Below are 16,430 nucleotides of genomic sequence, written 5' to 3'. Positions count from 1 at the left end.
ATTTTAATTCTGTTGTGTTAGTATTTACAAGTAATTTTAACATTAATAATGATCCAAACAGGTAATTTTACCTCAACTGTTTTCTAGATTTATGACAAAGAAATAAATTCTGGTGTTTAAACTTGAGGAAAAGAAGGTAATACACCAAGACTGATAGTTCAGCTATAAATGGCTTCAACACATAGGTTTGAGACTTCAGTTTTGACCATTACCTTTTACTTCAAATTCTTTTTAGAATTTGCTTTTGTTTCACATATCTTAACATTTTATGTTGCATCAAATTCTATTTTCTCCTTGTACTGATATGTTGCTAGTGCCAGTCATGTTATCATTTAAAATAGTTTTAATATCTTACCTAGCAGTCAATTATTTTTAAAGGAGCGAATTTTTCTCGTTACTGTTTTCAGTGACGTATCTGGTATTATGCACTAGAAAACCAACAATAAGCAATGGCTTTTTGTAATTTTACACATTTTTACATGATTATGTACCATTAAAATGTCATGTAAAACAGATACTTTATTCCAATATACAATTTTGTATAAAATATTAAACATTAAGTATTAAAGATACATTTGAAAGTGTCTTTTGTACATATTTGCATAGTTCAAGTTAACTAAGCTAGTTCCTTGTGCCTTCGGTTATAAATGTTTTGGTTAATAAATCAGAACTTTATAGTCCATTTTTCTTGGATGCCAAGTTGGTTTAATTTTCTCCCCACAGTCGTAAAATGATAGAATGACTTGTGTTGTATTGTACATACGTCACATTTTCTGAAAAACAAGGTGCTTTTAATCACTTCTATCTCGAATATAGACAAGGGAGGACAAGAGCAACAGCTCTGGAGGTTTATTTAAAAAGACCAAGTTCTCAGTTCTAAGCCCATCATAATGCATCCAATTACCATCAATCATAAAAGCAGCAGAATAATGATGTTCTTCCTTGTTGAAAAGTGTTGCCCCCTCCAGTGTGTATCTAGGGCCCGAAGAGACAATAGTTAGATTATTTTTTAAAAGAGTACTACCATTTCAACATTTCTTTCAACTAGAAACTATTGTAACATTAATGGTCATCTTGTGTTTTGCCAAAGGTTTACAAAACTGGAATGAACAGGTACTCTCTTGCTTTTCAATTCAAATCATGCTACAGTGGACAGGGCCTTTTTTTTTGTATTTTGGACTAACGTATTTTTCTTTTCTGTACTGATGAGCTTAAATTTTTCCACCCACTAGATACTACAAAATACTTCATGAAGGCTTCTGTATAGTGTGAAACTAACCCTACCTATTTATTTTACAGCCTCAAAAAGGCTAAGTTCAGAACTCTTCATACCATAAAGTTCTTTCAGCAGAATGACATTTCACACAAGTAGTCAGTTTATTTAAATTTAACAGTGATTTCAAGCAGTATTCAAATGTCTAGACAAAGGAAACTGGCTGAATGAGTCAAGCAGTTTGCAACTGCTTAATTCTGCTGTTCTAATGCCCTTTCTGAACTTGTTCACTTTACGTAAAAGACGAGCATTCCTGCAGCTGTTTAAGGCTTCGGTGAGACCTTATCTGGACTACTGTGTGCAGTTTTGGTTTTCTTACCCGAGATAAGGACAGACTTTCGAAGGAGGGAAAGCCGAAGGTTCACCAGACTGATTCCTGTGATGACAACTTCTTCAAAAGAAGGAGAGATTGGTCAACCATGTCTGTAATCACCGGAGTTTAGGAAAATGAGGGGATCTCATGGAAACGTATAAAGTCAGTCAAAAAAATGAATTTACGGATGTTGTTTCTCCAGGCTGGGCTAGGAAGTCCAGAATAAGGGGTCTCACTTTCTAAGGAAATGCAGTAGGCTATTCCAAACAAAGAGAAGAAATTTCCTCACTGTGTGGACCCAAGGAATTCTCGACCTCAGAAGGCCAAATCGCTGAATCTATTTCTGAAAAATTAGATTCCGAGAAGCTAAAAGGACATTTGAACAGCAGAATTAAGGTGTTTAAAATGGAGGATCAGCCATGATCATGCTGAACAGCAGAGCAGGCCCAATAGACTAAAGGCATACTCTTGCTTCTATTTTCTTTATGGTGAAGTTATTTCAAAAATACTATGAAGGACGAAATAACAAAGTGTGGAGCTGAATGAACACAGCAGGCCAAGCAGCAGCTTAGGAGCACAAAAGCTAACATTTCATCAGAAAAGGGGGATGGGGAGAGGATTCTTTAATAAATAGTGAGAGAGGGGGAAGCGGACCGAAGACGGAGAGAAGAGAAGATAGGTGGAGAGGAGAGTGTGGGTGGGGAGGTAGGGAGGGGGTAGGTCAGTCCCAGGAGGACGGACAGATCAAGGGGGCGAGATGAGGTTAGTAGGTAGGAAATGGAGTTGCGGCTTGAGGTGGGAGGAGGGGATGGGTGAGAGGAAGAACAGGTTAGGGAGGTGGGGACGAGTTGGGCTGGTTTTGAGATACAGTGAGGGCAGGGAAGATTTTGAAGCTTGTGAAGTCCACATTGATATCATTGGGCTGCAGGGTTCCCAAGCAGAATATGAGTTGCTGTTCCAGCAACCTTCGGGTGGCATCATTGTGGCATTGCAGGAGGCCCAGGATGGACATGTCGTCTGAGGAATGGGAGGAGGAGTTAAAATGGATCACGACTGGGAGGTGCATTTGTTTATTGCGAACCGAGCGGAGGTGTTCTGCAAAGCAGTCCCCAAGCCTCCGCTTGCTTTCTCCAACGTAGAGGAAGCCACACCAGGTACAGTGGATACAGTATACCACATTGGAGGATGTGCAGGTGAACATCTGCTTGATGTGGAAAGTCATCTGGGGCCTGGGATGAGGGTGAGGGAGGAGGCGTGGGGGCAAGTGTAGCACTTCCTGCGGTTGCAGGGGAAAGTACCAGGTGTGGTGGGGTTGAAGGGAGTGTGGAGAGGACAAGGGAGTTGCGGAGAGAGTAGTCTCTCTGGCAGGCAGAAAGGATGGAGATGGAAAAATGTCTTTAGTGGTGGGGTCGGATTGTAGATGGCGGAAGTGTCGGAGGATGATGCATAGTATCCGGAGGTTGGTGGGGTGGTATGTGAGGACTAGGGGGATTGTAGATGGCGGTTATTGCGGGGGTGGGGTGTGAGGGTTGAGTTGCGGGAAATGCGGGAGCCACTGTTGAGGGTGTTCTCGACCACCGCGGTGGGGGAAATTGTGGTCCTTGAAGAATGAGGACATCTGGGATGTACGGGTGTGGAATGCCTCATCTTGGGAGCAGATGTGGCAGAGGCAAAGGAATTGAGAATAGGGGATGGAATTTTTGCAGGAAGGTGGGTGGGAAGAGGTGTATTCTAGGTGGGAGTCTGTGCTCATATAGCACCTCACCAACCTCCGGACACAACACATCATCCTCCGACACTTCCGCCATCTACAATCCGACCCCACCACTAAAGACATTTTTCCATCCCCATCCTTTCTGCCTGCCGGAGAGACTACTCTCTCCGCAATTCCCTTGTCCGGTCCACATTCCCCTCCAATGTCACCACACCTGGCACTTTCCCCTGCAACTGCACGAATTGCTACACTTGCCCCTACACCTCCTCCCTCACCCCATTACAGGCCTCAATATGACTTTCCACATCAAGCAGATATTCACCTTCACATCTGCCAATGTGGTGTAGCGCATCCGCTGTATCCGGTGTGGTTACCTCTACATTGGGGAAACCAAGCAGAGGCTTGGGGACTGCTTTGCAGAACACCTACTCTCGGTTCGCAACAAACAACTGCACCTCCCAGTCGTGAACCATTTTAACTCCCCCTCCCATTCCTTGGATGACATATCTGTCCTGGGCCTCCTGCAGTGCCATAATGATGCTACCCAAGGGTTCCAGGAATAGCAACTCATATTCCGCTTGGGAACCCTGCAGCCCAATGGTATCAATGTGGATTTCACAAGCTTCAAAATCTCCCCTCCCCCCACTGCATCCCAAAACCATCCCAGCTCGTCGCCGCCTCCCTAACCTGTTCTTCCTCTCACGTATCCCCTCCTCCCACCTCAAGCTGCACCTTCTTTCCCTACCTACTAACCTCATCCCGCCCCTTGACCTGTCTGTCCTCCCTGGACTGACCTATCCCCTCCCCCCCCTCCCTACCTATACTCTTCTCTCCACCTATCTTCTCCTCTATCCATCTTTGGTTCACCTCCCCCGCTCTCCCTATTTATTAAAGAATCCTCTCCCCATCCCCCTTTTCTGATGAAGGGCCTAGGCCCAAAACGTCAGCTTTTGTGCTCCTAAGATGCTGCTTGGCCTGCTGTGTTCATCCAGCTCCATTTATCTCGGATTCTCCAGCATCTGCAGTTCCCATTATCTCTGATGAAGGAGGAAATTTTAGGATTCTGATCCAGCAGAAAATCAAAAGTGGCAATTCTGTTCCAAGTCAGGATGATGTGTGACATGGATAGGAACTTGCAGATAATGATGCTCTCATATATCAAATGCATTTATCCTTGCAGGTGGTAAAGATTGTCAGCGAGTAGATGGCTACTGAAGAAACACTAGTGAGTTGCTGAACTGCTTCTTCTCTGAGGTACAGAGCAGCCAATATATGCATGTTATAGTTAGAGTCTATGTTTAAAGTCAGCTGAACTTTCCTGAACAGTACCACTTCTAACATTATAGGAACTGGACTTAGTATGTGGAAAGATTTTCCATCACACTCCTGACTTGATGGAAAGACTTTGGGAAGGCAGAAAACCATAGCATTTCCAATGGCTGTCTTGCTCTTGTAGCTGGATATTTGTGTTTGTCCAATTGTGTTTCTGGTCAATGGTGACATCCAAGATGCTGATGGGATGTCAATGCTGGTGATGCTATATTGTCATGGGGAAGTAATTATAACCTGTTGCAGATGGTCATTGCTTGGCACTTGTAAAGCATGAATGTTACTTATTGACATGGACTGCTTCACTACCTGAGGAGTTGTGAGCAGTGATGTACACTGCAATCTTCTGCAAGCCAGACTTGCAAGAAAAGGTATTTGATGAAATAGCTGAAAATGTAGGTCCTATCTTTACGTGAAGTCCTGAGGTTGAGATGATTGGTTTCCGGCCATGTAATACAAAATATGAAATGCTGCCTACTGTGGGTCAGGTCAAGTAACAATGGCACAGGAAATCAAAGTCGTGTCATGTCTTACGAAGCATGTATCAAACCAATAACTTTTAACTGTAAGATGGAATGTCTTTTTCATGGATGAAAGGACAATGACAAGATTTCACATGAAGACTTTTACTGGAACAAACAACTAAAAGCACCATTGACGAAGCATTATTTTTGAAAGGGACTCGTATGCAAACTATGGAACTGAACCACCATTTTTACTCTTAACAGAATGAAAAGAACACTTCAGAAGTATATTTTATAATGCCCTTTAAGAGGAAATTCAATTTACCCAGAGTCCAAACTGGTTTTTGGCTTCCCAGGCGCTTTCCCATAACTTTTCATCCCAGAACCTCCCTTCGCACCAAGGGCTTTGCCCAGTGATTCTTCATCAAAATAGTAACTTCCAATTTCATTCCAAATCTTCACAAATTTGGTTTTTCCAGAATATAACCTCCAAACTAATATTCTTGCATGGTGAATAACAGAGATTTGCAACTCTAATTGCTCTCTCACAGATTCCTATGTCTGAGAGTTAAGGGATATTTTGAAAACCTTTCCCCCTCAAAATTTATCTCTATTAGTCTTCTACTTAAAAGTGCTAACCAGCAATCTTTGGAGACACAAACTCTATCACCTTGGCAAAACCGATATTTGAAAGCCCAACTATTTCCAACATAACATTCTCAACACCTCACTGAGACTTTGAAGACTAATAGTCCTACAGTTACACACTGATGTTTCTGCCATTATTTTCAAGTATGAAGGCCTTACCTCTTCCCAGTAAAATGTTCTAGGCCTTCCTTTTAAATTTGTATTAGTTTGCCTCAGTGAAGCATATCATTAGACAGATTTTGTTTAAATCATATAACTCCTTCATCTAAAGCTAAATTAGAGAAGGCCCAAAACATAAGCCTAAACACATTTTTCACTGTATTACTAGGGGTAACAGTAATGTGTTAAACTATAGCCAGGCTTGCTTACTAAAAATATTAATTGATTATTATCTATTTGAACCTAGCTAAGATTAAAAAGCCCACCAAACTACAGCCTTTAGCTCAATTATTTTTGGTATCTAAACAGCACAGATACCTTTGACCAGTGAGAAATATGCCAAAGTCTTACCTTTGTTTTGCTAAAGCTAAATTATATGGAACATAGGCCAATTCCTCAGATTTCCATTGCTCCATATTTAGAATGACAAATGGAGGTGCATCATGGCAAAATATTCTCTGTGTGAACACACGCTGACCATTACACCTAGAAGAAGAAATGTAGTTAGTAACAGATGCATGCCAGAAGTACTGATCGAAGATACCCATTGACCTACATTTAAAAAAAAACAATACTGGAAGATCTGGTTTTCAATTGGAACACTTCTCTGTCTAATTTATCTCAGATTTACAATTAAGATATTTTGAAGTGACCTTACATCACAATGCCTCAAAGATGAGCAGCTAATGTCCTTTAGGGAAGGAAACTGCCATCCTCATCTGGTCTGGCCTGCACGTCTGGCCTCCAGACCCACAGCAATGTGGTTGACTCTAATCTGCCTTCTGGACAATTCGGGATGGACAACAAATGCTGCCTGGACAGCGACTCCCTCATCCCGTGCATGAATAAAGAGAAAAATAAAGCTAAGGCAGAAAACTAAAAGCATGGTATGTGAAAAATGAAATTACCTTTCAGCAAAAAATACTTTAACTAAGCAAAACTATTTAATGAATGCCACAAAATAACAAATGTTTCTCATGGAGTGTATGCAGTGATAAGACCTATCAAAGTTTCAGCTTTTGTATACAAAAAAAAATGAAACATGCATCCTTTTCCTTAGAACAGTAAATCAACTTTGAGTTAGCTGGTTAATAATTTCCAAATTCCTTAGCTGCCTTTGAAGTACTGGATTGTCACAAAAAACTACATAATTAGTTTTGAGGCAAGTACTTGACTTCTGAAGATTTTAAACCAAATTATTTATAATATACTGAATCAATGGAAATGTTCGCTGTAAATGTTTTAGAAGGCATAAATAATTGAAGTTGAAATCATGTTTTTAAAATAAAACCCCCACCCTTATCGTCTGAATGTTGGATTCAAGACCCCCAGTTAATTGAAATCTTTTGAGGGGCGGTTTTTATTAAAATCAAGGTTAATCTCTTCAAGACAGAGATCGACAAATTCTTGATCTCAAAAGGAATCAAGGGCTACGGGGAGAGTTCAGGGAAGTGGTGTTGAAATGCCCATCAACCATGATTTAAATGGCGGAGTGGACTTGATGGGCCGAATGACCTTACTTCCACTCCTACGTCTTACGGTCTTATGGTCTAATCTGGAGATTTTCTTGAGGAAAAGATACCCCTTCACTTCTTTAGAAATATACAGTAGCCTTGCATTCTGGAAAAAGTTTGTAAAATTTAAAATTTGTTGCAACACCTTGCATGGGAGAAATATTCTTTGCTGGAATGCTATATTACACATCTGTACTTAAGTGTGCAGGAAAATAAATGTATTTCAGAATATTTACATTTGAAATCATATTCAAATATACAATCATGGAATGTTGTGCCCCACCCCCAACACCCCACTTCACCTCTCAAGCATCCAACTAGATGGATGAGCTTATTTTTAAGACTTTACTGACTCAACCTGAAACTGCATCTTGCAGTAAAAACAAAATTAATTTCACTGTTGGATCCAGGGAAAATGGAGGATTTCTTTTAAAATTACATACACAATCCACTATCATACTTTCTAGTGCGCAGCTGCAGAGCAGTAATTACACTGAACAGGTCTTTAGCTCAATCTCTCAACCAAGGAGCAGACGGGGGTAACAAAAGACAAGTAAAAGGATAGGCAAGGATAAAAGGACACTCATTTACTGGATACTATGTTGGTTATTATTCAACTTTGAGTCATACCAAGTTAATTTGGCATTGTTTTATTTAAACACTGGCAGAGCTCCAGCCAGAGTCTTATCACAGTAACTAATGTCCTGCAATAGACACTAACCCAATGCATACAAAATGACCAATTAAGTAACCAGCAAATATATATCCACTTCTGATCAGTTTATAAGAATGTGAATGAAGTGTGAACATACCCAAGTTCTTTGCATAGTTGAGTCCTGGGACAGAACAATTCATCAACTGCTGCTTGAATAACATCTCCCAAGAAAGAATCATGTGAAGGTCTTTGGGGGGAAAAGAGAACTTAGCATCTGAATTATAAATCAGATTATAAATAATAAGATGCGTATTGTCAATATATACCATATCAAAATTACATTAAAAGACAAATACTTTGACTAAAATTTCTTACATTAATGATGATTATAGTGTAATGTTTTCAAAGCACTCATTTTCAATAATACAACACGTGCTTCTGTGATGGGACCAAATCTGGCAATCATTTGATTGTTTTTAAATATTCCGATTTTACTGGATTTGACTCCTGTAGGACAATGAAGATCAACTCAAGTTCATGTTAATCAGAAGTAATACCCAAGCAATTGTAGTGACAAAATTTGTGATTAAATTGACTGGGCAGCATGGTGGCTCAGTGTTTAGCACTCCTGCCTCACAGCACCAGGGACCCAGGTTTAATTCCAGCCTCTATTTTCTCTCGGTGCTCCGGTTTCCTCCTACAGTCCAAAGATGTGCAGGTTATGCAGGGGGATGTGTCTGGGTGGGATGATCTTCGAAGGGTTGATGTGAACTTGATGGGCCAAATGGCTTGCTTCCACACTGTAGGGATTCTATAAAGAATGTAGTGTTTACGATTTCTGGTTATTTCTTACAACCTAAACCTGCTTGTTCAAATACTTTTGCCAAAGATAAATCCATAATTTAACAAAGGTCTAAGTGAATGATTGCAATAGTGATGTTCGTTCAGTGTCAACTTCTCCTAATTTTTCTGATAGCTTCCTTCATATTTGAAGGTAGTTTTTCAAAAACTACTTCTTAAATTATAATTCCATCTTGTACTGAAGATCTGTAGAGCTGTCAAGTGAGAAGTTCCTCTTGAATAGGTTCAACAATTTGTGTAAAAATGCAAGTCAGTTTTATTTACACTACATTGGATGAGTAAAACAATAATTCAAAATTCTGATTAAAAAAAATTAGCTTTGGACTTTGTAGTTAGTTCTATTTCTCTAGATACAACTAGCAATAAATGACCAATTATCAATAGCTAGCAACAATCCTTTTGTCTTCCTATCCTTTCATCTCATGCTCTATCTTCACCAAACAATTCATTCCTTCCCCCTCTCCTCCGCCCTGATCAGCAAAAACACCTCCTTTTCTTAACTGCTTCTTGTTCTGAACAAGGATCACTAGACTCAAAACACTAACTCTGCAATCTCTCCACAGATGTTTCCAGACCTGGTGTGTTTCTGCAGCAATTTCTCTTTCGATTGAGGCAATAAATGGCTTTGTTACAGTTTATTAATGGGATACATGATACTCTCGCTTTTTTAAGACTATTTCCCCTGCCATCCCATACTTTATTGTTTCAACAGAACAGTCCAAGACCAGCTTCCGTTTTTACAGTACTCATTTTCCATGATTACTACCAATTGCGACTTTATTGTGCATAAATGAAATTTCAATTACCTAAATGCATAAAGTCATAACTTTTAGCATTCAACAAACCAGTTCCATCACAGGAGCATTTTGCGGTAAGCTAGTTTTAGCACAAGATCACGCTAATGTTTTAGCAGAATTAAATTGTCCATTTCACGAAAGTGGCATGAAGTAAAATTATAGATCTGACTGGCAAAACATACATACTCATCACAGTATAATGTATCCCTAACTGAAATTTTAAAGGATCGCTTAAACTCAGATCCACTGAAAGCCTAATATTTCTTTAAAAAAGTTAGATTTTGTTCCAGATATGGTGATAAATCCAGAAGATATCTTATGCTTCCAAATACAGAATCAAACTCATTATATTCCATCCAACATCAAAAGAACACATCTGTCACACCAGTTTCAGTTATCTTATTTCCCACAGCAGTTATTCTTCGTTATTTAAACAAAACACATCAAACGTTATTTTTCTCCTGTATACTCACAGCCAGACAGATCAAGACTTAGATTGTTCCAATTAATTTCACATCATCCTCAGTTCACTGGACTCAAATTAATGTGCTAAACGCAGGTTCCAATGCTGACCAAAAGAAAACAGTATCACCCAGGTCCATGCTGATATAAATAAAAGATCAACCTACAAGATAATAATTGTCTTGCGCTGATCTTCCTGTGCACGTGCAGGACATTTCCTATTAGAACAAAATGTTTCCTGGATCGTAGACATAAGATTCTCCAGATTTCTTGTGAAGTTTTCATGTTCATTTCCAAAAAGATCAATTTCTAATGAAGCTTTGTGGACTTCTGATCTGTATTGACATTTTTCCATTTTATCCCAAATCCACAACAACTTGACAGTTGTGAATTTACAAGAGTCCATCAAATACAGAAAACGCTCAACAAATTCCTTTCCCAAGTAGCTTGACAATTCGCGACTAAAATTCTCATTTTCACTGAGAATTACATAGAGCAACATCAAAAACCCATCAATGCTGCAAGTGTTTTTTAGGCTTATCCTAACATACAATGGTGTGCAGGCCATTGCCTTTCTTCCAGCTTTAATGGTATACACTCCACCCGATGGAAGAACAGGTCTCCAGAAGGATCTATCTTCATTTGAGTTATTTGTAACAGATGCTCGGATCTCTTCAAATAACGTCTTTGATCTAGAATAAAAATTTTATAAAAAAGCAACGTGCTTAGATATAAATGAAATGACAAACTTATACAAAGATACTCAGCGTAATCAATTAGCAAACAAGTTACAACATCTTCCATTTTTCTTCTGTTATTCCTCATGTTGTGACTATCCAGATAGGTTGAGAAGAGTTTTTTCTAATCTTCATAAAACTAAAAGCTAACGGTAATGTTGCCATGAAATTGAGATCACAAAACCAGACCTGGGCAGTTAGGAAACTGAATTTTTTGAATTCACCAATACAAGTTAGGGATAATCTCACAATGGATTGTACCTGGGAACAATACAATCTTTAGAACAGAAAGTGTCCTTCATTATTTTAGTAATTTCATTGAAACAATTGTATGTTGATTGTTAATCATAAAGATGGATTACAAAGTATATTCTGGGGGTTCTACTCAAATGATTCTTCAACAGAAACAGAATATAACCAAAATTCACCAGTGTACAAATATATCCATAATGAAATTTAAAAGCAAAATACTATGATGCTGGAAATCTGAAATAAAAACAAAATGCTGTAAATATTCAGCATATCAGACAGCTTTTGTTGTTAAGTGGTTGTATCTGCAAACTGTGTCTGTACTTTCTTAACATAGTCTGGTGTGTTCATAATGACAGTCATACACTCTTTGTCTACTGGTAGGGTTATGATGTTCTTGTCTTTTTTGAGCTTATCTAGTGCTTTCCGCTCTGCGTTCAGGTTGTCTCCTTTGTTCCTTCTGTGCAGTGTGGGGATTTTAGTTTGTCAGGTGGCTATCTTTTAATGTAGTCTCAAAAGCGGCTATGAAGTCTGTTCTGTTCTCATCTTTTGTGGTTTATAGTTCAGTCTGTGTGACAGGTGGCGATAGACTCAACACCACAGCTAAGTAATAGGATCAAAGACACTGAAGATATTAAAAGTTGCAGGACAGATTACCAAAATGGACTATATGAGAATGAAACCAGAAGGCACAAACACTCCCCACTTCTACGGACTTCCGAAAGTACACAAACCAAACATCCGCCTCAGACTGTACCAGGCATACCTTCACACAAACTAGCGAAGAACCTGCAATAGATATTGAAACACCTAATCGACGGATCACCCCATTCCATCCACTAAACCTAAAATTTCCTTGATACCCTCAAGAATATAAAAATCAGCAATGACGAGATTATAGTATCCTTTGACGTCACAGCTTTATTCGCATCACTTCATCAGAGGTTCCGCTGATGATGTCACGTAGCATGGCGATGAAACATCTGAACAAGAGCAAACCAGCTTGACGAGCAAGTCAACAACCTCAACCAACATATTCATTGATTTCCGGCGTAGAACCCAAATTTTACTGAATATATTCGAAGGGATATGGTAATAATGCAGGCAGGTGAAGTTGTGGTAGAGGATTAGCCATTACCTTGCCAAATAGCAGAGCAGGTTTGAAAGATCAATTCGAGCTTCTGCTTCTTTTATTCTGAAGTAGCATTACTGGGGGCACTGTTTTTTGGATGAGACCTTAACCATAGTCTGAACAAATGTACATACAGCATTTCTATGAATGAAATAGCCTGAGACACGTATTCCATTGCTGCCTCACCCCATTCACTGTGTGTTGGTGCATATGCCTACCGCACGTGATGCGACGTACTATCACCATCATTTGGAAGCGCCTGTGGGCGTCCTCCGCATGGTCCATGCGGTGTCTACTGGCCGGTCCGTCCGTCCCCCCTCCCTTCCTTCCTTCCTTCATTGGCCAACCATCCAAAACCATACTGGATAACCTATTCAAAGAAGCTGTTGACTTTTTCAAATTCTGAACTTTCCACTTGGAAAAAATTATTCAAGCAATTAGACAGACAAATCTAAAATCCAACTGCTTCCTTTTTTTGCATCCTTAATATGGCTAGGATAATAAATTTGTATTTCACAGTCTTTTTCAGAGAATCATACATTCAGGGTCCAAATGATTAAATACAAGGCAAAGTGACAGTTCTTTTTAACTAGTTTTTCTTTTAAATACCAACAGTAAACACTTAACACTGTTCCTTCCAAGTAACATTCTTATTCTAAAAAATAATAGTGTTATGAATAAATTTTTGCAAACACAATATGGCATTGTCATAATCATTATCCAAAACGATTCCACAAATGCATCATAGATAACAAAGTGTGGGGCTGGATGAACACAGCAGGCCAAGCAACATTTTAGGAGCACAAAATCAGTTCCCATTATCTCTGATCACAAATGCATCAGCCTGGTTCATTTGATTAAGTTATGGTTTTAACTTGTAAAAACGTGTGCTATTTCTCACGTGTGAACTTACTCAACCCTTAGCCAATGACTCGGAGAGAATACGCATTGTGATTTGCGTAGGCTAGCGTTGTTAGAGGGGCAAGCATGTAGCATGAATTTCCATTACTGAATGTCCCAAAAGTGATCCAACACTCTTTAGAACATCGTTTAGGTTCACAAAGACACGGTCATTTGGATAGTTCGACAAGAAAACACATCAACACATATCACTGTTGAAATGCAATGACTGCAACTTTTCATCAAGTTACAGGTTGGATTTTTTAAAAAGTGAGACCAAGCCATAAAAAATGTAAATTCGCCGACTGTATATTTCCGCTTATCCAAATCAACTTTTCCTTACTCAATTCTTAATCCGCAGTAAGACAGCAGTACAAAATTCACGGCGTAGTTTACCATCATGAGTTTTGTTTTAAATGGGCGATTGTACCGACAGGAAAACAAAACGTTTTGTGATAAATCTTCACAGAAATTCGTTTCGGCTAAATTGTGAGACCAAATCCGCCGTCAATAAAGTTTACCAACCGCACCATTAGCCTCTGAAATCCAAAGTGAATCTTTAAGTGCGCGACTCCCGATGTTTTGAAAACTGCATTAGAGTAAGGCCCAGTGACAAACACATCTCGAGTAGCCAGTAAACTGTGGGCAAGTTGTACAGCGAATTCACGCCCGGTTCTCATTCACTCCTAATTAATTTCATCGCTAAATATGGTTTGCTTTACCTTTCGGGTTGGCAATATCTTTTGCCTGGATGTTTCACGAAATTATGATCATTGCCTGCCATAGAGACAGAACTCGCATCCGTGTCGCCATCAATCACAAAATATAAACATACTTCACTCCTCCCTCGCTGCCTACTTTGTTATTGTGCAACGTCACCAGTCGTCCCGGCGCACACTGCGCCCCACCTAGCCAGGGAGTTTCTAGGTGGGGGACGGGCGTGGTTAGGACGTGGCCAGTGCTTTGGGGTCGGGAGGTGGGGATTCGCTTGGAAAAGGGCGGAGCTTAGATGGTCACGTTGTGCAGTTCGTTCGCGCTATCCTGAGGTCACCTGCTGGTTTCGAGCCATTCGCGCCTGCAATGGAGCGCCTCCGCGACGTTAGAAGAGCCAGCAGCGTGGTGTCATTGAATAACATGGCACGGAGACGGACCCTGCAGTCCAACTCGACCATGTCGACCAGACATCCTAAACTAATCTCAACAAAAAACCCGAAAGAACTGTAAATTAGAAACAAAAACATAAATTGCCAAAAAGCTCAGCAGGTCTGGCAGCATCTGTGAGGAGAAATGAGGGTGAAATAACATTTCAGGTCCTGTGATCTTGAGATCCTAAACTAATCTAGTCCTATTTGGCCCACTTCCCTCTAAACCTTTACTACTCATATACTCACCCAGATGCTTTTTAAATATTATAATTGTACCAGCTACCACTACCCTCTGTTGCAGCTCATTTCATACATGCACCACAGTCTGCATGAAAACGTTGCCCCTCAGGTCCTTTTTAAACTTTTCTGTTTTAAATTGTTCCCTTTAAACCATGTTGTCTCAATTTAGACTCCCCTACCCTGAGAAAAAGACATTGTCTATTCATCCAATCCATGCTACTCATGACTTTATAAACTTCTATAAGGTCACCCCTCAGCCTCAGACACTCCACGAAAACGAAACGCAACCTATTCAGCTTCTCCTTATAGCTTAAACACTCCAATCCTGGCAATATCCTTGCAAATGTTTTCTGAAATATTTCTAGTTTAACCACAGCCTTCTTATAGCAGGGAAACTAGTATTCTAAAAGTGGCCTCATAAATATCCCGTACAGATGCAACATGATGTCCCAACTCCTATGCTCAATGCACTGACCAATGAAGGCAAGCATGCCAAATGCCTTTTTCACCATCCTGTCTACCTGTGACCTTCGAGGAATGATGGCATCTGCATGTGGTCTCTTGGTTCAGCCACACTCCCCACGACCCTAACATTAAGTGTGTAAGTCCTGCACTGGTTTGCCTTAGCCAAAATGCAACACCTCATATTTACCTAAATTAAACTCCGTCTGCCACTCTTCGACCTTTTGGCCTATCTGATCAAAGTTACATTGTATTCTGAAATAACCTACTTCCTTGTCCACTGCACAATGAATTTTCATGATTTATGTTTGCCATCCCATTTAAACTTATTTAAATTCACTTTTTTCCTGTTTATCAAATGAGCTTCTATTATCTGGGGCTGCACTTATAGGGACTTGGCTAGAAGATAGCAAGAACTGCAGATGCTGGAAGTCAGAGTCAATACATTGTGAGCTGGAGGAATACAGCAGATCAGACAACATAAGAGGCGCAGGAAAGTCACCATTTCAAGCCTGGACCCTTCAATGTGACTGGAGACCTGGCTAGGTGTGATGGTTTCCATTTATGTGAGGCAGCTGCTTTATCTGATAAACACCTAAAGTACTGCCATCGCCGGATTCCTGAAATAAAGACAGAAAGTTCTGGAGAAACTCTGTAAGCCTACCCTCCGTAAGAAGGTGCCAGAGTTAATGCTTCAAGGCCAGTTTGACCCTTCTTTGGAATGAATCTTCTCAATCAAAAATCCAGTCTTTTGGAATTCAAACTTGGAACCTCCTCCACTTTGAGGGGTTCCACATCTCCAATTTTCAAACTTCCTTTCAAACTGTTGTTTTGAATTTAGAATCCCTGCTCTCTGCAGCAGTTACAGCTGAAACCCTCATTTTAATGGTTTCTGATTTTTTTTCCATTTAAAAGTATGTGTGCAGCCAACATTTGTCACCATGCCCTAATTGCTCTGGGACTGAATAGCTTGCTTGAATATTTCAGAAAGCAGTTGAGAGTGAACAACATTGCTGTGGGTCTGGAAACACATGCAGGCCAGATCAGGTGAGGAAGCTGATTAACATCTCTCAAGGACAAGATCAGACAGTTTTATGCAACAATTAATGATCATTTCATGGGGAAGCAAGGTCTGCCCCAAGTCTGGGGTACTCAAAGCCATGCTAGATTACATTATGAGGTAGATAAGGGTAAAATCAAATCATAATTTACAATTTTCTTTAATGGTGAAGCTGAATGAAGGAAATTGAACCAAACTTTGTAGCCCACATTCATGAAAGCATTGCCAGTAAGGTTACTTAAGCAGGATGTGAGTTTGCTTGCTGAGCTGGAAGGTTAGTTTTCAGACATTTTGTCACCATTCGAGGTAACATCAT

The 16,430-nt window shown here is 39.9% G+C and overlaps 1 protein-coding gene across 1 annotated transcript; it reads right to left on the bottom strand.

Annotated features, from left to right (window-relative positions):
* On the bottom strand, window positions 1–14,163 carry c10h14orf28 (chromosome 10 C14orf28 homolog). The gene is made up of 5 exons (XM_048537938.2): window positions 13,930–14,163; window positions 10,357–10,881; window positions 8,227–8,316; window positions 6,252–6,386; window positions 1–975 (listed from the first exon to the last, which is right to left on the bottom strand). The coding sequence occupies exons 1-5, from the start codon at window positions 13,989–13,991 to the stop codon at window positions 792–794; spliced, it is 996 nt and encodes a 331-aa protein (XP_048393895.2). The 5' UTR covers window positions 13,992–14,163; the 3' UTR covers window positions 1–791.
* Between the last annotated feature and the right edge of the window lie 2,267 nt (window positions 14,164–16,430).

The sequence above is a fragment of the Stegostoma tigrinum genome, chromosome 10 (genome assembly GCF_030684315.1).
Source record: "Stegostoma tigrinum isolate sSteTig4 chromosome 10, sSteTig4.hap1, whole genome shotgun sequence".
Lineage (NCBI taxonomy): Eukaryota > Metazoa > Chordata > Chondrichthyes > Orectolobiformes > Stegostomatidae > Stegostoma > Stegostoma tigrinum.
This window is presented reverse-complemented; position numbering and strand designations above follow the sequence as displayed.

Excerpts from the sequence above, each read along its gene's own strand:
- c10h14orf28 (XM_048537938.2), bottom strand. The coding sequence starts at position 13,991 with ATGGCAGGCAATGATCATAATTTCGTGAAACATCCAGGCAAAAGATAT. Across the intron at positions 8,317-10,356 it reads CGCAAGACAATTATTATCTT|ACCTTCACATGATTCTTTCT; the intron begins GTAGGTTGATCT and ends TTCCCCCCAAAG. Across the intron at positions 976-6,251 it reads TTAGCTTTAGCAAAACAAAG|ATACACACTGGAGGGGGCAA; the intron begins GTAAGACTTTGG and ends TTCGGGCCCTAG.